This window comes from Pongo pygmaeus, chromosome 5, assembly GCF_028885625.2.
Source record: "Pongo pygmaeus isolate AG05252 chromosome 5, NHGRI_mPonPyg2-v2.0_pri, whole genome shotgun sequence".
NCBI classification, from domain to species: domain Eukaryota; kingdom Metazoa; phylum Chordata; class Mammalia; order Primates; family Hominidae; genus Pongo; species Pongo pygmaeus.
In genome coordinates this window covers 35215575-35242763 of record NC_072378.2, presented here as the reverse complement: position 1 = coordinate 35242763, position 27189 = coordinate 35215575, and the positions used below count along the sequence as shown (strand labels likewise).

The 27189-nt window shown below is 42.5% G+C and overlaps 1 protein-coding gene across 4 annotated transcripts in view; it reads right to left on the bottom strand.

The window, feature by feature from the left end:
- BLTP3A (bridge-like lipid transfer protein family member 3A) overlaps positions 1 to 27189 on the bottom strand; it is a 93308-nt gene that overhangs the window by 10956 nt on the left and 55163 nt on the right. For all 4 annotated transcript variants that reach the window (XM_063666143.1, XM_054490955.2, XM_054490953.2 and 1 more), the window contains 7 exons: positions 11614 to 11700; positions 10908 to 11078; positions 10395 to 10534; positions 9854 to 9995; positions 9407 to 9600; positions 7753 to 9200; positions 2329 to 2525 (listed from right to left, as the gene is read on the bottom strand). In XM_063666143.1, coding sequence (XP_063522213.1) covers positions 2329 to 2525; positions 7753 to 9200; positions 9407 to 9600; positions 9854 to 9995; positions 10395 to 10534; positions 10908 to 11078; positions 11614 to 11700 — 2379 coding nt within the window. The remainder of the gene's footprint in view (positions 1 to 2328; positions 2526 to 7752; positions 9201 to 9406; positions 9601 to 9853; positions 9996 to 10394; positions 10535 to 10907; positions 11079 to 11613; positions 11701 to 27189) is intronic.

Below are 27189 nucleotides of genomic sequence, written 5' to 3'. Positions count from 1 at the left end.
CATAATTGAAAATATTTATGGACAAAAGGATATGTTTGGGATTTGCTTCAAAATAATATGAGATGAAGGAAAGTGGGCAGTAGTGTTTATGAAACAAAAATGGCCATGAGTTCTTTTTTTTTTCTTTTTTTTTTGAGATGGAATAGTCTTGCTCTGTCGCCCAGGGGAGTGCAATGGCGTGATCTCGGCTCACTACAACCTCCACCTCCTGGGTTCAAGCAATTCTCCCACCTCAGCCTTCTGAGTAGCTGGGATTACAGGCGCACGCCACCATCCCTGGCTAATTTTTGTATTTTTAATAGAGACAGAGTTTCACCATGTTGGCCAGGCTGGTCTCAAACTCCTGATCCACCCGTCTGGGCCTCCCAAAGTGCTGGGGTTACATGCGTGAGGCACCGTGCCAGCCTTCTCTTTCCTTTTAGACTGGATGCTTCCCAAGGCAGAAATCCAGTCACAAGTTTAATTGCTGTCTAAGGTGAATATATAAGAACCCCAGGAGATTTTTCAGAACTTTAATTTAAATTGGAGAATTAGGTTTCACCTTAAGTGATCCACCCACGTTGGCCTCCCAAAATGCTGGGATTACAGGCATGAGCCACTGCACCGGGCCTGCCATGAGTTCTTAATTTCAAAGCTAGGTAATGGGTGTATGAGGGTTCATTATTTGATTCTGTCTACTTTTGTACATAGACATGAAATCTTCCATAAGAAGTTAAAAATAATAACAAAACAAACATGGTACACGCCACCCAGCTTAAGAAACAGCGCATTCTCTTAAAACCACAGTGAAATATTAACTCACTCCTGTCAGAATGGCTATTCTCAAAAAGATTAAAGATAACAAGTGTTGGCAAGGATGTAGAGAAAAGGAAACCCTAGCACCCTGTTGGTGGAAATGTAAATTAATATGGGCATTATGGAAAACAGTATGAAGGGTCCTCAAAGCTAAAAATGGAGTTACCATATCCACTTCTGGGTAGATATCCAAGGAATATGAAAAAAAGTATATCAAAGAACTATCTCCACTCCTGCGTTTACTACAACATTATTCACAATAGCCAAGTTGTGGGATCAACTTATGTGTTCATCAACCAATGAACGGATAAAGAAAATGTGGTACAAACACACAATGGAATACTATTCAGCCTTATGAGAGGGAAATCCTGTCATTTGTGATAACGTAGATGAATCTGGAGGACAGACAATATGCTAAATGAGATAAGCCAGGCACTGAAAGACAAAAATAGTATGTGCTCACTTATACATGGAATGTAAAACAACTGTACTCATAAAAGCAGAGAGCAAGATGGTGCTTAACAGAGGCTGAAAAGGGAAATGGGAGGGGATAGGAGGAAATGTTAGTGAAAGTGTAATGTTTCAGTTAAACAGGAGAAATAAATGGTAAGTATTTGAGGTGACGGAGATGTTAATTAGTTTGGCTCAAAAATCCCACACTGTATGTGTGTATATATCATAGGATCGCTTAGTATTAATACCACATAGATACAATTATAATTTGTCAATATAAAATAAATAAATAAATAGGACATTCCCTCTTTTTTTTGAGACGGAGTCTCGCTGTCACCCAGGCTGGAGTGCAGTGGCGCAATCTCAGCTCACTGCACCCTCTACCTCCTGTACCTCTACCGGTTCAAACAATTCTCCTGCCTCAGCCTCCCGAGTAGTTGAGATTACACGCACCTGCCACTAAGCCCAGCTAATTTTTCTATTTTTAGTAGAGACGGGGTTTTACCATATTGGCCAGGCTAGTCTCCAACTCCTGACCTCAAGTGATCCACCCGCCTCGGCCTCCGAAAGTGCTGGGATTACAGGCGTGAGCCACCGTGCCCAGCCTAGATACTCTTAAGGGATCATTTCCTAAGTTTCTATTTCAATAAACTGAAAGAACCAGTATAACATACAGAGGTAATTCCTAAAAGTTTCTCATTTTATTAACAGATAAAAAGCTCCTATTTTCCAGTGACAACAGAGGCCAAAAAAAAAAAAAGATGATAAGCACACTCATACCACTGATACCAACCATGAAACTAATCCTGACTTAGCTATAAGGCTGTAAGACTAGTGCTTTCTCCTTTGGTTTGAATCTCTTTCTGTGATATAGTCAGTTATTAACCAATAACCTAGAAACGTGGAATTAAAACCAAACCCACAAGTCCACTAAAATTTCTCTTTCTTTTTTTGTCTTGGTTAAGAAAATGTCTATATTATCATCTCTCAGCTCCTCTTTAGCCCTGCCAGACTGATACAGGCAGCAGAGAGAACCCTTTCTGGACTTCTGCAACTTTGCCTGGCTCTGCTCCCACATACCAGACTCCAAGAGCATCACAAAGCTATCACTGCCATCACTGTCCACTGAAATCCGGTCTTCAGGGCCACTGCTATCCAATGAGACACCATCAAATGACTGTTGAGATACTGTCCTCTTCATGGAGAAAAATCGGAGTCGTGCAGCACCTCCACTCACTGGGGCTGCCACCCCCTCATCTGTCTTGGCCATGGGCTCCCTGTTTAAAAAAAAAAAAAAAAAAACCACAAATGTGGCTTTGGAGACATGTTTGTTCCCATCCACTTACAATGCCCACCCCTTTCAGCTCAGACAACTGGATGAAGTTCCCAATATTAGGAACATACAACTTTGACATTACCTATTACTGGCTGTAAAGAGATCAAGTCATTTTTCAATCACTGGCCTTTCTGAATCTTTTTATTCCAACATCGCTAACTGCATAGACAGCGCTCTCATATCAACATTAAATGTCAAGGTTATTCAAGGTCATCCCAGACTCAGAAGAGACCAGCTACCTACTGCTCTGGTGCTGATGAATGGCACCTGAAGCCACCTGCATTCATTCCATAAGTATTTAGTTGCTTCTGTATGTAAGGCACCATACTAGGCACTAGGCAGGAGTGGAAGATGGATAAATTGATGAGTAAGACATCCCCAGTTCTAGACAACATCAAAGAGGAAAAAGGACAAGGAGAAGAGGATCAAGAGTGGCTTTGTGGTAAGAGATAACATTTGAGGTGGTCCTTGAAGGACTGTGAAAGTGAGAAGAGGGTATTCTATAGGCAAGAAATGGCATAAACAAAGGCATAGAGCCAGAAACAAAAAGAGACTGGTAAGAATAATAGCTCTGCCCAGCTGAAGCATAGGTTTTGTCAGGGAGAGCAATGGAAGATAAAGTTAAAAAGGCATTAACACAGTGAAAAGAAACCTTTAAGGACCTTTAAATACCACCCTCCCATTTTACAGATGAAGAAACTGTCCCAAGGTCACAGTTAAAGGTAGAATTAAGAAAAACTCAGGCTGGGTGCAGGGACTCACGCCTATATTCCCAGCACTTTGGGAGGCCAAGGCAGGCAGATGGCTTGAATCCAGGAGTTCGAGACCAGCCTGGGCAACATGGCAAAACCTGGTCTCTACAAAAAATACAAAGATTAGCCAGGCATCATGGTGCGTGCCTGTAGTCCAGCTACTGGGGGCTGAGATGAGAGGATCACCTGAGCCTGGGAGGTTGAGGCAGCAGTGAGCCGAGATCACACCACTGCACTCCAGTGTGGGTGACACGGTGAGACTCTGTCTCAAAAATAAAAGACTCAAGTCTCCTAACTTCACACTAAGTGATTTTTCACTTTACCACAAGAGTGGCAGCCAAATTATAGAAAACCTTGAATAAAAAAGTATTTATTAAAATGCTTTGAAAACTATAAATTGCTATATGGCTGTATCATAATAATTGATTATGCCACACTTAAGAAGTTCAAATTAAATTCAGGGGGTATGAGGGAAAAGCGTAAAGGTTTTGGAGTAGGGAAATAACAAGATTATACCTATGGTTTAGGACGTTTGGCCTGACTTTTTCAAACAAGCTGGAGAGGAAAAGACTATAGTGAGTAATGGATGTCTCATAAAATAAAATAAAATAAAATAAAATACCACCTATATAGAAATCAACCATACTTTTTATACACTAAAAAGTCTTCATGTGGGAACAGACAGGGAAAACTGATGTTCCCTAGAGCAGTGTTCCCCAAAGTGTGGTCCTGGCAGGAGCATCAGAATCAACGGGGAATGTGTTAGAAATGCAAATTCTTGGGCCCAATGAGGTGGCTCACGCCTGTAATCCCAGCATTTTGGGAGGCCAAGGTGGGCAGATCACCTGAGGTCAAGAGATTGAGACCAGCCTGGCCAACATGGTGTAACCCCGTCTCTACTGAAAATACAAAAATTAGCTGAGTGTGGTGGCACACGCCTGTAGTCCCAGCTACTCGGGAGGCTGAGGCAGGAGAATTGCTTGAACCCAGGAGGCGGAAGTTACAGTGAGCTGAGATTGCACCACTGCACTCCAGCCTGGGCGACAGAGTGAGACTCCGTCTCAAAAACAAAAAAAAGCAAATTATCAGGCCCCATCTCATTCCATGAATGAGAAATAGGGCTCAGCAAACTATGTTTTTGGTTTTTTTTTTTTTGAGATGGAGTCTCACTCTATTGCCCAGGCTGGAGTGCAGTGGCATGATCTCGGCTCACTGCAACCTCCACCTCCTGGGTTCAAGCAATTCTCCTGCCTCAGCCTCCAGAGTAGCTGGGACTACAGGTGCATGCCACCACACTCAGCTAATTTTTTATATTTTTAGTAGAGACAGGGTTTCACCGTGTTAGCCAGCATGGTCTCCATCTCCTGACCTCATGATCTGCCTGCCTCAGGCTTCCAAAATGCTGGGATTACAGGCGTGAGCCACCGCGCCCAGCTGCCACTATGTTTTAACAAACCCTGCAGGGGATTCTGAGAGAGAAACCATTAAAAAGCACAGACTGTTACAAACCTGTTAGTTTGGCAAATGCATCAACAACTTTAAAAATGTTTGTAGCATTTGACCTAATAATTTCACTTTTTGGTTTTTATTTTATTTTATTACTTATTTATTTCTTTTGAGACAGAGTCTCGCTCTGTCACCCAGGCTGGAGTGCAGTGGCGTGATCTCGGCTCACTGCAAGCTCCGCCTCCCGGGTTCAAGCCATTCTCCTGCCTCAGCCTCCCGAGTAGCTGGACTACAGGCACGTGCCACCACACCCAGCTAATTTTTTGTATTTTTAGTAGAGACGGGGTTTCACTGTGTTAGCCAGGATGGTCTCGATCTCCTGGCCTCGTGATCCGCCTGCCTTGGCCCCCCAAAGTGCTGGGATTACAAGCGTGAGCCACCGCACCCAGCTACTTTTTGGTTTTTATTCTAAAGAAAGATTTAGATATGTAAAATATTCCAAAGATTAAAGTTCACAAAAATAAGGACATTTCATACAGCATTGGTTCTACCTGAGAAAAATGGGAAACATTTTTTTAAATGACTCCCCAGATAGAGGAATGGATCAATAAATTATGATATATCAATTTACTAGAATATAATGGAGCAATTAAAAATCATGTATTCAGCCAGGGGAAGTGGCTTATGCTTATAACCCTAGCGCTTTGGGAAGCCAAGGTGGGAGAGTCGCTTGCACCCAAGAGTTCAAGACCAGCCTGTGCAACATGGTGAAACCACATCTCCAAAAATAAAAATAAATAAAAATCATGTATTCATATGCCTAATGAATGGGAAAATATCATAATAAAACATTGAGTGAATAAAGCAGCATGTAACATTGTAGAAATAATATAATCCTATTGTTGTAAAAACTATTTGTGGATATTATATGCATAACCATCCACAAGTGTACACATGAATGCAGACATACAAAGATTGGAAGAAAATACACCCAAATGTAAACAGTGGTTATCTGCGGATTGTTACAAGTGATTTTTATATTTTCTTCTTTACTCTCTTATTTCCTACATTGTCAACACGATAAACACAAACCATTTTTATAATTTAAAAAATTAAAATTATAGGCCAGGCGCAGTGGCTCACACCTATAATCCCAGCATTTTGGGAGGCCAAGGTGGGTCAATCGCTTGAGCCCAAGAGTTTGAGACTAGCCTGGGCAACATGGCAAACCCCATCTCTACCAAAAATACAAAAATTAGCTGGGCGTGGTGGCGCATGCCTGTGGTCCCAGCTACCCAGGAGGCTGAGGCAGGAGGATCACTTGAACCTGGGAGGTCGAGGCTGCAGTGAGCAGACATCGCACCACTGGGCAACAGAATGAGACCTGTCTCAAAAAAAAATTAAAAATTAAAAGTATGACAAAAGTGATCAGAATATGGACAGCCTAGCCCTGTGGAGTATTTACACCTATAGGTTAAAAGGAAGAAGAGAGCAGCCAAGGAAAAAGAAGACTCCTTCAGAGAATTGAGAGTAACTGGGTGGGGTTACAAACATTCAGAATGAACTGATCAGAAATGTTAACTACCACAGAGGAGTCCAGGAGAAGGGGGACTGAGGAAAGGCCACGGGCTTGGGCAGTTAGGAAGCCACTGTTGATATTTTAAAAGGGCTCATTTCACACACCTTTCTTTTCTCTTTTTCACCTCTGCTCTTTTTCCATCTCCCTTACTTGTCTCCATTTAGAAAAGGCAGCACATTGGGTGATTAGGAGTCCAGGCTTTTAATCCTTGCCCCACCACTCACAAGTTGTGTGATCTTGTGCCAGTTTCTTACCTCTCTGAGCCTCAGTTTCCTCATCTGTGAGATGGGGAGTGATATTAATACTTGCCTTATAGGGCTATTATAAAAATCCAGTGGACCAATATTATAAGTACTTAGGACTGTGTCTTATCAGGCAAAGAAGGCACTCAGTAAATGTTGGCTAGTATTATACAACTCAACCCTTGAAGTTTTATTCTCCTTCCTCCTTGCTGTCTGTCCTAGCAGGTACTAGCTCACCCACAGGCATTAGAGACCCACTTAAGATAATTCACTTAGACAAAAGCTCTAAATGCACTGTTTTCATACCATGGTCTCTAAACCACAAAGTGTTCCAGGAAAGACTTCCCTTAGACTCTATCTTTCCTAAAACCACAAGACACCCATGGGAAAATCCATACTTTTCCACTCGTCTCACTGTGCATTTCTGTGTTTTCCTGTTTACTCCCTACTCTATCTCCAGTGCTTAACACAGAGCCCAGCACACAGAAAGGGCTCACAAGATATTTGTTGAATGGATGAAATTCTTCCTTCTCTGTTACTCTGACAGACACTGATAAGGTACCAGAAAAAACAAGTCCAAAGCCACAGCTTTTCTATTTACAAGATATGGGATATCTATGAGCTCATCCTCTCTAAAGCCTCAGTTTTCCCAGCTATAAACTGGGGATACAAATGTCTGAGGCCACCTTACCAGGCTGCTGTGGGGATCAAATCAAACAAAAAAATTACATGAAATCCCACTGAAAATAATATTATATATATGCCATTATTATTATTCTGATATAGCATATTTGTATCAATAATAGTGAAGCAAGCTGGGTACAGTGGCAGGTGTCTATAATCCCAGCTACTCAGGAAGCCAAGGCAGGAGGATTGCGGAGCCCAGCAGTTCAAGACCAGCCTGGCTAACACAGTAAGGCCTGTCTTGAGGGGAAAAAATAGTGAATCAGTGAAAAAGGAGATAATCTGATTCTAAGAAGCAATAAATACTGGCTTGAAAACTGCCCATTAAATAGGCCATTCTATGCATTCTCCTGGACTCTATGGTACTTCCCAATCTAGAAATGCACACAGTAAGAGGCCTTAAACCCAATGATCAGAACTAGGAGAAGGAGATGGGATGAGTGAAGGAGGTACAAAACCACTTACTTGGCTGGGGGCAGGGACAACATCTTGTGCATGGTGGAGGTCATTCGATCTCTGCCCAAACTGAAGGCATCCTTAGTCAGGGACACAGCTTCCTTGGTGAGGTCCATGGTGGCGTGTAGAGCCTCCTTGGTGGCATCCTTGGTCATGTGAATAGCACTTGACAATTCTCCCTCAATGTTCTTCAAGGGGATGAGCTCACCCTGTCCATTCACAGCAGTTTCCCTGCCAGCTGGGGGCTTCAATGCAGCTGGTGAGCTGGAGGCTTGGGTTCTGCTAAGTTTCTTAGCCTGTAGGGACTCTACTGCCTCATGGCCCTTCCCTGCCAGCTGCTGGGCAAGTGGACCTGAGTCCTGCAGTTCTCCATTGCTATGTGGCCTCTCCTGGGATACATCCTGATTGTCAATGCTACTTTCCTCCAAGACCTTCTCAGGGCTTGCTGGGCCCTGGTCTGATGAGGCATCAGACTTCAGTTCCCGATCCTCTGAAGGAGATAGCTCTGAATCTACGAGGCTAGTGCTATCTGAGCCTGCAGAGTCAGCATCAACAGCACCGGGGGCAGGATGCATAAGCAGAGCCACCTCAGCACTGGGAAAGAGAACTCCAATGCAAGCTGTCTGGTTCTGCAGGGGAGACCCAGTCACTGACTCTGTATCCTTAGTCAGCTGCTCCTGAAGCCTCTGCAGCACATCCTTCAGGCGAAGCAGAGCCAAGTACTGGTAGTGGTCAAGCCTCACGCGGACATGGGCTGGGGAATGTACAAGCATATGAACATCTGCTACATCCTCCAGCTCTGTCAGAGGCCCTTTGTTGTCCATACCACTACTGCCTTCTTTCAGAATTTCCATGACTTCTGTAAGTCCTGATAAGCTTTTCAAGTCATGTTCAGTCTTTGACCGCTGATGGGACATAGAGTCAGGGGCAAGAGCCTCAGACTGGACCGGATTTCCAAAACTGGCTGATGGTTTCAGCCTCCCCTCTGAGGCCAAAAGGAGCTTCCGTGCCTGGGCTTGCTGCCAGCGGAGGGGTAGGCAGGCCCAAATGGACAGGGGGAAGGGGGCTACAAAATTCAAGGTATGGCCTTTGAAGTTTTCTGTTCCCTCAAAGTCCAAGGAGATCTGGGTAAAGTGGACAGACCAGAGATCCCGGGAAGCCTTAGGTCTCTGGGGAGGGAGGGTATTAGGCTGAGGCAGGCAGGAATCCATCTGAAAGGCATGATGCAAAAAAAGCATGTGCAGAAGGCTAAAGCCACCTGGAACCTTAGGAAAGTGATCATAATTGGAATGAAAGAACTCAGCAGCAGCAAAACCCCGGAAGAGACTCTGGAGGTCTGAACAACTACAATGTGGGGCATGACGTGTATTGGTGGCAATCATGCCTGACGCAGAGAAGACAAGGGCCTGGGGACGATGCAACTCTGCCCGCTCTCTCTTTTCCAGTGGAAAGCTCACCTTCACAGAGAAAATGAAACACAATTCAGAATGGTCATCTGAGTATCTCAGCATCCCACTATTAATACACATGTAAAAGATCATTTGGGCTGTGAAACTATTTTCTTACTTCCACAAAATGGACAGAGCAAAACCATGGATTATATACATTGGAAAAATGCAGCTGTGGCTACCAAGAGGGGATAAAAGTCACACTCTCCCCTCACCTTCAACCAGAACGCATCTAGTCGGATGTCCAAGTGTTCATCTTTCTGACTTGAATCTTCCAGCTTGTAGATAGCTTTGAACTGCTCCAAGCTGCGGTATAAATCCAGGCAAAAGAGGTTTCCCCAGAGCAAACTGACAGGATCCATAGTAAATGTCAGACCATTTAACTGAATGTAGAGATTAGGACAAGGAACTGGAAAGCAGAGGGAAGAAAAGAAACATCCTGTAAAAAGCAATAGCTAGGCTCTTACTACCTAATATTAACTATATTATGAACAGAGCAAAGGTACACATTTATACAGGGCAGAGTGTTTAACAAAAGTGTGCTACATTAACTCAAACACTGAAAACTCCTAACAACAAATAAAAATATAAGTAGTGGCCCCAAGGCTGACAAATGGGAAAAGCATGAGCTAGACAGAAAAATAGCCAGCCTAGATGCTTACCTGGAAGCTCCTGATTATCTGGGAAGTAATACTCTGTGAACTCAATATGAATGGCAGAGACCTGGGTAGGGAGGTTGTGAAGTTTCCGACTGCAGGAAAGGAGTGTAGATGGCTTTTTACTTGGCTGTCCAGCGGTGGAAACCTAAACAATCACAACTTACTGTTAGTATCAACAATCAAACTTAGAGCAGCCCTCCATTTCCGCTTAGGAAGCATAAAGCCTCTACCATCCCTCCGAAGTCTGTCACAGGGAACAAAGTGTCTTTCACACATATTCCAGGCGTTCTCACACCTGCCTCGCACTATTCGCGAGTTAGTTTTTTCAGCGGGAGGTTCAAAGTAGAGCATTCACAGTAAAACTGGGGGAATTCCCAAGTCCTGATCTCACCAGCCATGCTCAGAAAGAAACAGACCAAACTATTAATCTTCCCACAAGTGAGGTAAATAGTCCCCAAATTCCAAAACTTTGCTCATACTGTTCCAGCTGCCTTCCAGGTAAACTGCTCCACCTCTTTCCAACCATGTTTCCCCATGTCCTCACCTGGTGGATGTCCAGGTCATCCACCCGTACCACCATGCAGCTAGAGCGTAAGCGGTTCCATGCTGGAGGCCGAAAGGCAACCTGTCTGCCCTGAGAGGGGCTTCTCTCAAGAGGGTTCTTTCGAGGACTGGAAAGAGAATCTAAATAAAAATAAGGTGGGAAAAAGAATCAGATACATTCAACTCTCATTATTAATAGAATAAGGAAAGTAAAAATCCTAAGATCATTAATGTTATATGTAGGAAAGAGAGCTTAACACTGTCTAGCTCCTGGATGAACTCAAAAATGATATTATTCTTAAGACCAAGGCAACAGTCTACTGAATAGAGATGATGACATCAACACTGTGGCTATCCCTGGGGTCAAAGAGGTCTCTGTAAAGAAAAGTCACTGATGTCTCTCCATTACATACAGTTGGGATAATTAGCTAGTTCTTGCTTTATCTCCACTGTTATTCAAAGATAAATGGCAAGAAGCTAAGCAACTGGAGTCTTCCAGTTCCTCATAACCCACCTGCTTTTCTCCGAAAGGGAGAGTCTACTCCAAGGTGCCAGGGTGGTTTCAGACCCGTCTCTTCATGCCACTTCTCCATTTTGCTCTGAAATTCCATCACCAGCTTCTGGGCCCACTGGCCTCGGGTCTCCATGGCCTCACAGTGGCGTACCCAATGTTTGCAGCTATCACCTGTGCAACGAAGAAGTGAAAAGATTTTAGCCCAAGATCATGATGAATGTTCCAATTTTTCCTTTCTGTCAGTATAGTCATAGTTCAGAATCTGATTTCTCACCCACAGTGCAGAAATCTCTGGGATAAGGAAAAATTATCCAACGATAGGTTGCACATTCTTCTGGATTCCATATGTGATTTTTCCCAAAGGCTCCCTAAAGGCAAGCTGTTGACTGCTGCCATATTTGACTATGGACTACTGGAGAGGCTCTAACACTAGTGGAAGTGAGGGGCTGAGAGTAGAATCAAAAGCAGTATCTCAGGCACTAGATATCTCCCCTACTCACTTCCTCTCATTACTGATAAAGAATAATCAATAGTGGAACCTGCAAGTTTCCAGATGTCCTCTTGAAGAGGGATATTTCCAACACCCCTCTGAGCATGCACTGCAATCTCTGGCAACCTCCTGTTAAGCAGTCAGGAATGAATCCAGGAATCTGCCCTCAATATTTTGGGCTATGCGAGAATTGGCCCCATTCAGAGTTTTCCTAACCTGCCCAGTGGAAAGGGTAATAGTCAAACGCCATCTTGCGGAAGGTAAGCTGCATGGCACCACCCATGAGTCTGTTTGCAGAGACACCTATAAAATAAAAATACAGGTGAATGGCAATGGGAGGAACAAAGAAGCCAAAACACCACCTAAAGCATGCAGAAGTCCTCTTAACGATCAGCTTCAAAGCCCAGCTGATAAAACGGTGCAGCCAAAAGGCCACGATGTGAGGTGATTTGCAAGGCTGAGTCCCTCTTTTGAGTTACAATAGCCAATGGACATGCTCTAAAAGACCCAAAAGAAAGTATACTCCATTGTCTCTGTAAATGGTTGCCAGATTTCCAGAAATGCAAAAGAGACCGCCAAACTTGGGATTCAGAAATTACAGTCCTAGGTTTCCCAGACACACTCTATAGCCTTGACTGTTTCCCCAATCCTAGTATTATTTTCCCTCAACACAACACACGAAGAGGCAGAAGCCAGATTCCCCCAAAACAATAACCTATATTATTTCCTTTCATATCCTGGCCTCAGAGCTAAAGCTGTGATATTAGACAATGATTATATACTATACATACAAAGTACCACAGAATGCTAAAAACACTACACAAACAGGACATTATAAAATAAACACATAGAATATTATAGGTAAATTGAAATTTTTAGCAATAAGCCAAATATTACATTATGTTTACCTTGAATTTACATTTAGTTCTTACTAAATGAATGAACTTTCCATGTTTCTATCATCTCTTTCCAATTAGACTAAAGAACTGTAAAAGTAGAAACTATTTCTTCTACATGTGTGTATTGTCTGGGTCACCCTAACTTCCAACCTGTCTCCTACTAGTATATCTAGCATAGAGCTTTGTAAGTAGTAGATGCTCAAAAATATAAGAGAAAACACCACAGAAATGAGTGAAGGGAAATACCATGGAATCCTCTAGGTGTAAGCTGGCATACCTTCAACCAGTAGGGTCATTTCCATCCAATCGACATTTTGCCATCCCAAATTCTCCTACCAAGAGAGACCCCCTACACAATGTTTCTGTTTCTCAACTCTTTATAATCACCCCAAGTAGGCTTTTAAGATACTTTTTTCCTAACTGCCCTCTCTCCATGAAATTTTAATACCACAAATATATATGTTAACGTACTATATGTATATATGTGCTTTAACATTTGAAAAAGAATATGTATAAAGCATGCTCTTTTTATTCATTACTGGGTTAAGAAACCCTAAATAATTTTTAAGTTAAAAGTTAAATTAACATTTTAAAAAGATATCAATATTTAACTTCACAACTATATTTGCTAACTTTTAGTTTTATTTATGTATATATTATAATGTCTCAAATCAAATATGCAAATGATCAACTTATATAAATATATAATAGCAATATAATCAAAAATTTAAATATTCCAATTTTTTTTCCGCACATGAAAAACAATTAAAAATTTTTAATTTTTTTTTTTTTTGAGACAGAGTCTCACTCTGTTGCCCAGGCTGGAGTGCAGTGGCACTATCTCTGCTCACTGCAACCTCTGCTTCCTGGGTTCAAGAGATTCTCCTGCCTCAGCCTCCTGAGTAGCTGGGATTACAGGCGTGCGCCACCATGCCCGGCTCATTTTTGTATTTTTAGTGGAGACGGGGTTTCACCATGTTGGTCGGGCTAGTCTCGAACTCCTGAGCTCATGATCCACCCACCTCGGCCTCCCAAAGTGCAGGGATTACAAGCATAAGCCACCGTGCCTGACCAAAAATTTTAATTTCTTAAAATTATTTGTAGTGAACATAACCTTTAACTTTTGCTTGATATAAGAAAATAACTGTCCAGGCACCGTGGCTCATGCCTGTAATCCCAGCACTTTGGGAGGCCGAGGCAGGTGGATCACTTGAGGTCAGGAGTTCGAGACTCAGCTCTGGCCAGCATGGTGAAACTTCGTCTCTACTAAAAATACAAAAATTAGCTGGACGTGGTGGCACAAGCCTGTAATCCCAGCTACTCAGGAGGCTGAGGTAGGAGAATCCCTTGAACCCGGGAGGCAGAGGTTACAGTGAGCTGAGATGGCGCCATTGCACTCCAGCCTAGGTGACAGAGTAAGACTGTCTCAAAAAAAAAAAAAAAGGAAAGAACTTTTAGAGGAGGAGGTAGAGCAAAATGGCCAAACACACCCCCTCCAGTGATTATTCCCCTGGCAAGAACATCAAATTGAACAACTATCCAGGCTGGGCATGGTGGCTCATTCCTGCAATCTCAGCATTTTGGAAGGCTGAGGTGGGCCTGGGCAACAGGGCAAAACCACTCCCCCTGCCACAAAAAAATAAAAAAAACAGCTGAGTATGGTGGCGCATGCCTGTAGTCCCAGTCGGGAGTCCTAGCCTCAGTCAGAAGGCTGAGGCAGGAGGATCCCCTGAGCCTGAGAGTTTGCTGCAGTGAGCCGTGATCACACAACTGCACTCCAGCCTGCTTGGCAATGGAGCAAGACCCTGTTGCAAAACGCAAACAAAAAACAACTATCCACACAGGAAATCATCTTCATAAGAACCAAAAATCAGATGAGTGATCACAGTACCCAGTTTTAACATCATATTAAGTAAAGATGCACCCAAGAAGGTAGAAAAGACAGTCTTGAATTGCTGACACCACTCCACCCCCAGCCTCCTGGCAGTGGCCTCATGGCACAGACAGAATCCGTGTGCTTGGGGGAGAGACATCATAGTAATTATGGGACTTTGCATTGGAACTCAGTGCTGTCACAGCAGAAAGCCAACACAGGGCAGAATTCTGCCAGTGCCCACAGAGCATTTAGACCAGCCCTAGTCAGAGAGGAATCATCCATCCCGGAGGTTATTAGAGGTTATTACCTGAGTTCTGGCTAGCCCCATCACTGCATGCTAAAGTGCTCTAGGATCCTTAAGAAATTTGAAAAGCCACAAGGATTGTTAATTCCTGAGCAACTACTGGTGCTATGCTGGGATCAGAGCCAATGGACTTGGGGTGCAAGTGACCTAGTGAGACAGCTGGGATAGCCAAAGGAATGCTTGCATCACCCCTCCCCCAACCCCATGCAGCACAGTTTGCAGCTCTGGGAGAGACTGCATCCTTGCACTTGAGGAGAGGAGAGGAGAGGGGCGAATACAGAGGACTTTGTCTTGCAATTTGATATCAGCTCAACTATTGTAGAACAGGGCACCAGGCAGAGTCTTGAGGCCCCCATTCTAGGCCTCTAGCTCCCGCATGACATTTCTAGATACAACAGATCCTGGGTCAGAATAGAACACACTGCCTTGAAGGGAAGGACCCAGTCCTGGAAGGATTCATCGCCTGCTGACTAAAGGGCCCTTGGGCCTTGAATAAACATGAGCAGCACCTAAACAGTATTTGCCATGGACCTTGGTTGAGACCCAGGGCTGTGCTGGCTTCAGGTGTGACCCAGTGCACTCTTACCTGTGGTGGCCACAAGGAGAGACTCCTCCTGCTTGAGGAAAGAAGACAGAAGAGAAAACGGGACTTTGTCTTGCAGCTGGGTACCAGCTCGGCCATAGTCGGGTAGGGTACAAAGCAGGCTCCTGGGGTCCTCGATTCCAGGCCTTAGCTCCTAGACGACATCTCTGGACCTGCCCTGGGCCAGAGAGGGGCCCACTGCCTTGAAAGGAGAGACCTAGACCTGAGAGCATGCACCACAAGCTGACTGAAGAGCTCTTGGGCCTTGAATAAACATTGGCAGTAGCCAGGCAGTACTTGCTGTGGGCCTGGGGCAGTGGTGGACCTGGAGAGAAATTCCTTCTGTATAAGGAAAGGAAGGGAAAGAGTGGGAAGGACTTTGTCTTGTGGCTTGGGTGCCAGCTCAGCCACAGTAGAATAGAGCACTACATAGATTCCTAAGGTTCCCGACTCCAGGCCTTGGCTCCTGGATGGCATTCTTGGATCCGCCCTGAGCTAGGGGAAGCTCACCGCCGCCCCAAAGAGAAGCACACGTGCCTGGCTAGATTTGCCACCTGCTGACTGAAGACCTTGAGTGAATATCAGCAGCAGCCAGGCAGTGGTCACCATGGGCCTTAGGAGAGACCCAGTGTAGTGCTGGCTTCACATCTAACCCAGAACAATACCAGTGGTGGTGGCCACGGTGTGCTTGTGTCACCCTTCCCCTCATTCCAGGCAGCTTAGCATGGAGAGACACCGCTGTATGAGGGAGAGTAAGAGAAGAGAACAAGAGGCTCTGCTTGGTAATACAGTGAATTCTTGATCTTACCCAAGACCTCCAAGGCAATACCTCTGAGTCACAGCATTACTGGGCTTGGGGTGTCCCTTGATGCAGATACAGCTGCAGTGGCCAAAAATTTAGATCACAACACTCAATTCCTTTTGAATACTTGGGAAGCCTTCACAAGAACGGGTAAACACAACTCCAGACTGTGAAGACTACAATAAATACCTAACTCTTTCACGCCCAGACATCAACGAACCTCCACCAGCACCAAGACTATCCAGGAAAACATGACCTCACCAAATGAACTAAATAAGGCCCCAGTGACCAAACCTGGAGTAACAGAGAATTCAAAATAGCTGTTTTGAGGGAGCTCAATGAAATTCAAGATAACACAGAGAAAAAATTAGGAATCCTATCCTAATCTTTTAACAAAAAGATTAAAATAATTTCTAAAAATCAAGCAGAGGCTGGGCGCAGCGGCTCTTGCCTATAATCCCAACACTTTGCTCCCAAAGCAAAGTGAGATGGGAGGTCAGAAGTTCAAGACCACCCTGAACAACACAGTGAGACTCTGTCTTTACAAAAAAATAAAAATATTAGCCAGTTGTGGTGGTGCATGCCTGTAGTCCTAGCCACTCGGAAGGCCAAAGTGAGATGATTACTTGAGCCCAGGACCTGGAGACTGCAGTGAGCTATGATTATGCCACTGTACTCCAGCCTGGGCAACAGAGTGAGAATCTATCTCTTAAAAAAATTAAGCAGAAATTCTGGAGCTGAAAAAATCACCTGACACACTGAAGAATGCATCAGAGTCTCAACAGCAGAACTGATCCAGTATGAGAAACGATTGGTGAGCTTGAAGACAGGCTATTTGAAAAAGCATAATCAAGGGAGATATAAGAAAAAAGAATAAAAAAGAATGAAGCATACCTACAAGATCCAGAAAATAGCCTCAAAAGGGCAAATCTAAGAATTATTGGCCTTAAGGAGGAGGTAGAAAGAAACATTGGGGTAGAAAGTTCATTCAAAGGGATAATAAGAGAGAATTTTCCAAACCTAGAGAAGATACCAATATCCAAGTACAAGAGGATTATAGAATACAAGCAAATTTAATCCAGAGAAGACTATCTCAAGGCATTTAATAAACAAACTCCCAAAAGTCAAGGATAGAGAAACGATCCTAAAAGCTGCAAGAGAAAAGAAATAACATTCAAAGGAGCGTCAATATGTCTGGCAGCAGACTTCTCAGTCTGCTAGGAGAGAGAGGCATGACATATTTAAAGTGATGAAGGGAAACAACTTTTTTTTTTTTTTTTGAGACCGAGTTTTGCTCTTGTCGCCCAGGCTGGAGTGCAGTGGCACAATCTTGGCTCACCACAACCTCCACCTCCCAGGTTCAAAGCGATTCTCCTGCCTCAGCCTCCTGAGTAGCTGGGATTACAGGAATTCACCACCATGCCTGGCTAATTGTGTATTTCTTTTAGTAGAGACAGAGTTTCTCCGTGTTGGTCAGGCTGGTCTCGAATTCCCAAACTCAGGTGATCCGCCTGCCTCAGCCTCCCAAAGTGCTGGGTTTAAAGGCATGAGCCACCGCACAGGACCAGGAGAAAACTTTTATTCTAGAATAGTATATCCGTGAAAATATGCTTCAAACATGAAGGAGAAATACTTTCGCAAACAAACCGGATTTCATCAACACCAGATGTGTCCTATAAGAAATGCTAAAGGGAGTTCTTCAATCTGAAAGAAAAGGACGTTAACGAGCAATAAGAAATCATCTGATGGTATAAAACTCACTGGAAATAATAATTACAGAGATAAACACAGAATATTATAACCCTGTGATTATGGTGTATGAACTACTCATATCTTGAATAGAAAGACTAAAAGACAAGCCTATCAAAAATAACTACAACAACTTTTCAAGACATAGACAGTATAATAAAATATACAGAAAAACAACAAAAAGTTAAAAACCAGGGAGATGAAATTAGAGTTTTTGTTAATTTCCTCTTTGCTTGTTTGTTAGTTGGTTTGTTTTTGTAATCAGTGTTAAGTTGTCATCGGTTTAAAATAATGGGGTATAAGATGTTATTTGTAAGCCTCATGGTAATTTCAAATAAAAATAAAACTGGCTGGGCACAGTGGCTCACGCCTGTAATTAGCCAGTTGTGGTGGTACATGCCTGTAGTCCTTTGGAAGGCCAAGACAGGTGGATCACTTGATGCCAGGAGTTTGAGACCAGCCTGGCCAACATGGCGAAACCCCGTCTCTACTGAAAATACAAAAATTAGCCGGGTGCAGTGGTGCATGCCTGTAATCCCAGCTACTCAGGAGGCTGAGGCACAAGAATTGCTTGAATCCAGGAGGCGGAGGTTGCAGTGAGCTAAGATCACGCCACTGCACTCCAACCTGGGTGACAGAGCAAGACTTTGTCTCTAAAAACAAAAAAAAGAAAAAGAAAAAATCTACCACAGACACACCAAAAAATAAAAATAAAAAGCAAGAAATTAAAATGTAGCACTAGAGGAAATCGCCTTCACAGAAAGGAAGACAGGAAAGAAAGTAAGAAGGAAAAGAAGGCCAGAAAACAAATTAAATGACAGGAACAAGTCCTTACTTATCAATAATAATGTTGAATATAAATAGACTAAACACTCCAATCAAAAGACACAGAATGGCTGAATGCATTAAAAAACAAAACCCAATGATCGGTACTCTGCAAGAAACACACTTCACCTACAAAGACACAAATAGACTGAAAAATAAAGGGATGGAAAAAGGTATTCCATTCAAATTAAAACTAAAAAAAGAGACGGAATAGCTATATATGTATATATATGTATTTTTTTTTTTTTTGAGACCGAGTCTCACTCTGTCGCCCAGGCTGGAGTGCAATGGTGCAATCTTGGCTCACTGCAACCTCCACCTCCCGGGTTCAAGTGATTCTCCTGCCTCAGCCTCCCAAGTAGCTGGGATTACAGGTGCCTGCCACCATGCCAGACTAATTTTTGTATTTTTAGTAGAAACAGGACTTCGCCATGTTAGCCAGGCTGGTCTTGAACTCCTGACCTCAAGTAATCTGCCCCACTCAGCCTCCCAAAGTGTTGGGATTACAGCCATGAGTGACCGCACCCGGCCCTGATTTATTTATTTATTTATTTATTTATTTATTTATTTATTCATTCATTCATTCATTCATTCATTTTTGAGACAGGGTCTTGCTCTGTTGCCTGGGCTGGAGTGCACTGGTGCAATCACAGCTCACTGCAGCCTCTATCTCCCGGGCTCAAGCCTATAATCCTAGCATTTTGGGAGGCCAAGGCAGGCAGATCCCTTGAGTCCAGGAGTTCGGCAGATCCCTTGAGTCCAGGAGTTCGGCAGATCCCTTGAGTCCAGGAGTTCAAGACAGGCCTGGGCAACATGGCAAAACCTCATCTCTACCAAAAAAAAAAAAAAATTAGCCTGGCATGGTAGTGCATGCCTGTAGTCTCAGCTACTTGGGAGGCTGAGGTTGGAGGATCATCTGAGCCCAGGAGGCAGAGGATGCAGTAAGCCGAGATTATGCCACTGCATCCAGCCTGGGTGACAGAGTGAGGCTATCTCAAAAAAAAAAAAAAAGAAAGAAAGAAAGAAAGGAAAAAAAGAAAAGTAGAAAAATTTCGAGTAAATAACCTCATGGTATATCTTAAAGAACTAGAAAAGCAAGGACAAACCAAATCCAAAATTAATAGAAGAAAATAAATAATAATAAATACTAAAGATCAAGCAGAAATAAATGAAATTGGAACAAAAACAATAGAAAAGATCAACAAAACGAAAAGTTTTTTTGAAAAGATAAACAAAATTGACAAACTTTTCCCCAGACTAAGAAAAAAGAGAGAAGACCCAAATAAATAAAATCAGAGATGAAAAAGGAGACACTATAACCAATACTGCAGAAATTCAAAAAATCAGTAGAGACTACCATGAGCAATAAATTGGAAAATCTAGAAGAAAAGGATAAATGCTTAGCTATATACAGCCTACCAAGATCAAACCATGAAGAAATCCAAAACCCAAATAGATAATAACAAGTAATGAGATCAAAGGTATAATAAAAAGTCTCCCAGCGAAGAAAAGCCCAGGACCCAATAGCTTCACTGCTGAATTTTACCAAACATTTAAAGAAGAACTAATACCTATCCTATTCAAACTATTCCAAAAAATAGAGGAGGAATATTTCCAGAATCATTCTATGAAGCCAGTATGCCCTGATAACAAAATCAGACAAAGACACATCAAAAAGAAAACTTCCTACATGAAAGTGTTCTTGGAAAAAAAAAAAAGAAAAAGAAAACAGAAAACTACAGGCCGATCTTCCTGATGAACACTGATGCAAAAATCCTCAAAAAAATACTAGCAAATGGAATTCAACCACACATTAAAAAGACCATACATCCTGACCAACAGGGATTTATCCCAGGGATTCAAGAATGATCCAAATATGCAAATCAATCTATAAAATACAACATATCACAGAATGAAGAACAAAAATATATGATCATTTTACCTGACACTGAAAAAGCACTTGATAAAATTCAACATCCCTCATGACAAAAACCTTCAAAAAACTGTATGGAAGGAACATAACTCAACATAATAAAATGTATATACAACAGACCTGTACCTATTATCATACTCAATGGGGGAAAACTGAAAGCCTTTCCTCTAATATTTGGAACAAGATAAGGATTGCCCACTTTCACCACTGTTATTCAACATAGTACTGGAAGTCCTAGCTAGAGCAGTCAGACAACAGAAAGACTAAAGAGTGTCCAAATTGGAAAGGAAGAAGTCAAATTATCCTTGTTTGCAGATGATATGATCTCTTATATTTGAAAAAATCTAAAGTCTCCACCAAAAAACTATTAGAACCAATAAACAAATTCAGTAAAGTTGCAGGATATAAAATCAATACACAAAAATCAGTAGCATTTCAACATGCCAACAGCAAACAATCTGAAAAAGAAATCAACAGAGTAACCCCATTTACAATTCCTAAGTTTATAGGAATAAGCTTAACCAGAGAAGTGAAAGATCTCTATAACAAAAACTATAAAACACTGATGCAAGAAACTGAGGAGGGCTGGGCTCATGCCTGTAATTCCAGTACTTTGGGAGGCCGAGGCAGGTGGATCACTTGAGGTCAAGAATTCGAGACCAGCCTGGACAACATGGTGAAACCCCATCTCTACTAAAAATACAAAAATTAGCCAGGCATGGTGGTGGGTATCTGTATTCTCGGCTACTCCAGAGGCTGAGGCAGGAGAATCGCTTGAACCTGGGAAGTGGAGGATGCAGTGAGCTGAGATTGCACCACTGCACTCCAGCCTGGGTGACACAGCAAGGCTCTGTCTCAAAAAAAACGGAAGCAAGGAAAGAAGTAAGGAGGGAAGGGAAGGGAAAGGGAGGGGAGGGGAGGAGAGGGGAGGTGAGGGGAGGAGAGGGGAGGGGAGGGGAGGGGAGGGGAGGGGAGGGGAGGGGAGGGGAGGGGAGGGGAGGGGAGGGAAAAGAAATTGAAGTGGACACAAAAAAATGGAAAGATATTCCATGTTCATGGATTAGAGAATCAATATTGTCTATACCACCCCAGCAATCTACAGATTCAATGCAATCCCTATCAAAATACCAATGACTCCAGACTGGGTGACATAGGAAGACTTCATTTCTATAAAAAATTTAAAAATTAGGCCGGGCGCGGTGGCTCATGCCGGTAATCCTAGCACTTTGGGAGGCCGAGGCGGGTGGATCACAAGGTCAGGAGATCGACACCATCCTGGCTAACATGGTGAAACCCCGTCTCTACTAAAAAATACAAAAAATTAGCCAGGCGTGGTGGCGGGTGCCTGTAGTCCCAGCTACTCGGGAGGCTGAGGCAGGAGAATGGTGTGAACCTGGGAGGCAGAGCTTGCAGTGAGCCAAGATTGCGCCGCTGCACTTCAGCCTGGGTGGCAGAGCAAGACTCCGTCTCAAAAAATAATAATAATAATAATTTAAAAATTAGCCAGGCATGGTGGTGTGCACTTATAGTCCCAGTTATTCAGGAGGCTGAAGTGGAAGGATCACTTGAGCCCAGGAGGTTGAGGCTGCAGTGAGCCATGATTGTACCACTGCAATTCAGCCTGGGCAACAGAGCAAGACCCTGTCTCAAAACAAAAACAGATACCAATGATATTCTTTGCAGAAATGGGAACAATAATCCTAAAATGTATAAGGAACCACAAAAAACAAACAAAAAAACAGAATAGCCAAAGCCAGCTGAGCAAAGAGAACAAAACTGGAGGAATCATGTTACCTGACTTCAAATTATACTACTGTGCTATAACCAAAACAGCATGGCATAAAAACAGACATATAGACCAATGGAACAAAATAAAGAACTCAGAAACAAATCCATACATCTACATCTACAGTGAACTCATTACTGACAAAGGTACTAAGAACATACATTGGGAAAAGGATGGTCTTTTCAATAAATGGTTCTAGGAAAACTGGATATCCATATGTAGAAGAATGAAACTAGACCCCTATCTCTTGCCATATACGAAAATCAAATCAAAATGGATTAAAGACTTAAGTCTAAGACCTCAAACTACGAAACTACTACAAGAAAAATTGAGTAATGCTCCCAAGGTACAAGCAACCATGGCAAAAATGGACAAATGGGATGACATTAAGTTAAAAAGCCTCTGCACAGAAAAAGAAGCAATCAGCAAAGTGAAGAGACAACCCACAGAATGGGAGAAAACATTTGCAAACTATTCATCTGGCAAGGGATTAATAACCAGAATAAATAAGGAACTTAACAGGAAAAAAAATCTAATAATCCAATTAAAAATGGGCAAAAGACCTGAATAGACATTTATCAAAGGAAGACATACAAATGGCAAACAGGCATATGAAAAAGTGCTCAATATCATGGATCATTAGAGAAATGAAAATCAAAACTACAATGAGGGTGGGTACAGTGGCTCATGCCTGTAATCCTAGCACTTTGGGAAGCTGAGGCGGGCAGATCACTTGAAACCAGGAGTTCGAGACCAGCCTAGCCATCATGGTGAAATCCTGTCTTTACTAAAAATACAAAAATTAGTCTGTTATGGTCACAAGTGCCTGTAATCCCAGCTACTCAGGAGGGTGAGGCATGAGAATTGCTTGAACCCCAGAGGCAGAGGTTGCAGTAAGCTGACATCCTGCCACTGCACTCCAGCCTGGGCAACACAGCAAGACTCTGTCTCAAAAACAAACCAGGCCGGGTGTGGTGGCTCATGCCTGTAATCCCAGCACTTTGGGAGGCCAAGGTGGGTGGATCACAAGGTCAGGAGATCGAGACCATCCTGGCTAACACGGTGAAACCCCGTCTCTACTAAAAATACAAAAAAAATTAGCTGGGCGTGGTGGCGGGCGCCTGTAGTCCCAGCTACTCAGGAGGCTGAGGCAGGAGAATGGCGTGAACCTGGGAGGCGGAGCTTGCAGTGAGCAGAGATCGCGCCACTGCACTCCAGCCTGGGCAACGGAGCGAGACTCCATCTCAAAAAAAAACAAAAACAGAAACAAAATAAAACTACAATGAGATATCATCTTACCCCAGTAAAAATGGCTTTTATCCAAAAGACAGGCAAAAATGAAGGTGGCAAAGATGTAGAGAAAAGGGAACCCCTGCACACTGTTGGTGGGAATGTAAATTAGTATAACTACTATGGAGAACAGTATGGAAGTTCCTCAAAAAACTAACGATAGAACTACCATATGATCCAGCAATCCCACTACTGGATATTTATCCAAAGAAAATGAAATCAGTATGCCCAAGAGATATTTGCACTCTCATGTTTACTGCAGCACTATTCATAATAGCCAAGATTTGGAAGCAACCTAAGTCAACAATAATTTATTGTACATTTAAAAATAACTAAAAGTAAAATTAGAATGTTTGTAACACAAATAAATGATAAATGCTTGAGGTGATAGATAACCGATTTACTGTGATGCGATTATTATGTATTATATGCCTGCATGAAAATATCTCATGTATCCCATAAACATATAAACTATCACCCATAAAAATTAAAAAGAAAAAAGAAAATAACTTTTAAACTATTACTCATTCAGATAGTGTCAACATTTTTTCAGCACTTGATTAACGTAATGATGAATTGAATAACTTTTACAGAATTAAATAATAAAACATAAACTATTTTCTGAATTGTATATAGACATGTGGGAAAAAAAATAAAATAACATAGGCCAGGCACGGTGGCTCACACCCATAATCCCAACATTTTGGGAGGCCGAGGCAGAAGGATCGCTTGGGCTCAGGAGTTCAAGACCAGCCCTGGTAACACAGCAAGACCTCATCTCTACAACAAATACAAAAATTAGCCAGGTGTGGTGACACATGCCTGTAGTCCCAACTACTTGGGAGGCTGAGGTGGGAGGATCATTTGAGTCTGGGAAGTTGAGGCTTCAGTGAACTATGATCATGCCATGACACTCCAGACTGGGCGACAGAACAAGACCCTGTTTCAAAAAAATAAATAAATAAAATTTTAAAATAAACTATTTTCATTTAATACTCAAAGTTCAAATCACAAAAGTACTGAGGATCAAACATAAGTAACACTAGCAAAGCAGCCAATGGCAGGCAACAGGCAGTTGCAGGCCACCTCTCACCATATAACTCTGAGATGGAGCAACTGATTGAGAGAAAGTCCTCTAACCACAGCCATCTATTTGTCATAGTTTGTAACACTGATCTTCCACACATTTTGTGTATCTTCCATGAACTCACTGTCAATGCTGCTCAATGAGATAAATTAAGTACTAAGGAATAAATTTTGTCAGGTTAAACTTTTACTTTTTAATTAAAAAAAAAAATAGAACTCCCGGGCTCAAGCAATCTTCCATCTTGGCCTCCCAAAGTGCTGGGATTACAGGTGTGAGCCACCATGCCTGGCTGGGTTAAGCTTTAGAGGGCCACAGATGATCGTTATATCTAAGATCCCCACCGCACCCCCGGAACCAATTTTTAATTTCCAGAATAGGCAAATATCAAAAATAGATTAGTGGTTGCTTAGGGATTCGAAATGGGGAGTGACAGCAAATGGATACATGGTTTCTTTTAGGGGAAACAAAAATGTTCTAAAATTAGATTACTGAGGTGGTTGTACAACCCTATGAATATATCACAAAACACTGAGTTATATATTGTAAATGGATGAATTGTATGGTGTGAGATTGTATCTCAATACAGCCTAAAAGAAAAGAGCCAATTTTCACCTGTTTGGGGTGATATTATCTCAGCTGAAAATGCATGACCTAGGCTACTGGAAGAAGAAGGTTCCACAACCATGCTTCCTCTGCTGGAGTTGCTTAGAGCTAAAAGAACAATAAACTACATGGAATGAGCTTATTATAGTAGGGTGTAGAATTGGAATCAAATATAATTAACAATTATCAACATATCTAATTGTAAACACATAACCATATATGAGATATAAATGGTAAATAGTGTATATAAATGACTAAAATTCTCTAGTGAACTAGTGGGAAGAGAATAGCCTGCCCTTAAAAAAGAGAAATAAGGAAAGTTTTTGGCTAACAGGCTTTACCCTAAGAGAAAACAGTTAAAAAGCAGGTGGTACTCTCTTCCCCATCAATCACCAGTCTTCTCTCAGAAGCCTGAAATGTGAGCTCCAGTTTGATTTTTTTTCTTTTTTTATTTTCTGGGGGAAGCCTTATTTCTATCTTTGCCATCCAGTTTGATTTTAAAAGACAGTGCTGTCCCACCTCAAGATAGTGCTGACCCCAATGACCCATCCAGTTTCCAATCATTTCACCTCTAACACCCAGGGATAGGTGAGCATGTTAGCAGCTCCAACATCCAGGCTATCATACCCCTTAATTTTAAAAAAGCAGCAGATGTGGCCTTCAAGTGGTCTCTAGAGCTGCACTGTCCAAAGAACTTTCTGTGATGATGGAGGTGTTCTATGGCTTACAGACTATACTGAGCAATTGAAATGTGGCTACAGCAAACAAAGAACTAATTTTAATTTTAATTAAAATGAAAATGAACTTTTAATTGTAATTTTCATTTTAATTTAAATAGCTGCATGTGGCAATTTAATACCATATTGGACAGATAATTCTAAAGTAATGATATCTAATAGAAATATAGACTGGGGCTGGGCACGGTGGCTCACGCCTGTAATCCCAACACTTTGGGAGGCTGAAGTGGGCGGATCACTTGAGGTCAGGAGTTCAAGACCAGCCTGGCCAACATAGTGAAACCCCATCGCTACTGAAAATACAAAAAATCAACCAGGCGTGGTGGTGGGCGCCTGTAATCCCAACTACTCGGGAGGCTGAGGTGTGAGAATCAAAAAAAATAATAAAATAAAAATAATGTGAGCTGGACTTGGTGGCATGTGCCTATAGTCCCAGCTACCCAGGCGGCTTAGGTGAGAAGATCATTTGAGCCCAGGAGTTAAGAGACCAGCCTGGGGAATGTAGTGAGCCTCTATTGTAAAACAAAACAAAACAAACAAAAGCAACAACGACAACAACAATATAATTACACAAGAAATTTTAAATTTTCTAATAGCAATATGAAAGCAGTATTTAAAAAGTGAAATTAGCCGGGCGCGGTGGCTCACGCCTATAATCCCAGCACTTTGGGAGGCCGAGGCGGATCACGAGGTCAGGGGATCGAGACCATCCTGGTTCATACGGTGAAACTGCATCTCTATTAAAAATACAAAAAAATTAGCCGGGCATGATGGCAGGCGCCTGTAGTCCCAGCTACTCGCGAGGCTGAGGCAGGAGAATGGCATGAACCCGGGAGGCGGAGCTTGCAGTGAGCCAAGATTGTGCCACTGCACTCCAGCCTGGGCGACAGAGCGAGACTCTGTCTCAAAAAAATAAAAATAAAAAGTGAAATTAATTGTAATAATACTTATTTATTTTTATTTATTTATTTTTTTTTGAGACAAAGTCTTGCTCTTGCGCCCCAGGCTGGAGTGTGATGGTGCGATCTTGGCTCACTGCAACCTCCACCTCCTGGGTTCAAGCAATTCTCCTGCCTCAGCCTCCCGTGTAGCTGGGATTACAGGCGCCTGCCACCACACTGGGCTAATTTTTTTTTTTTTTTTTTTTTTTTAAGTAGAAACGGGGTTTCACCATGTTGGCCAGGCTAGTCTCAAACTCCTGACCTCAGGTGATCCACCCGCCTTGGCCTCCCAAACTGCTGGGATTATAGGCGTGAGCCACCGTGCCTGGCCAATAATATGTATTTAAACCAATATACCCAAATGTTATTTCAACATG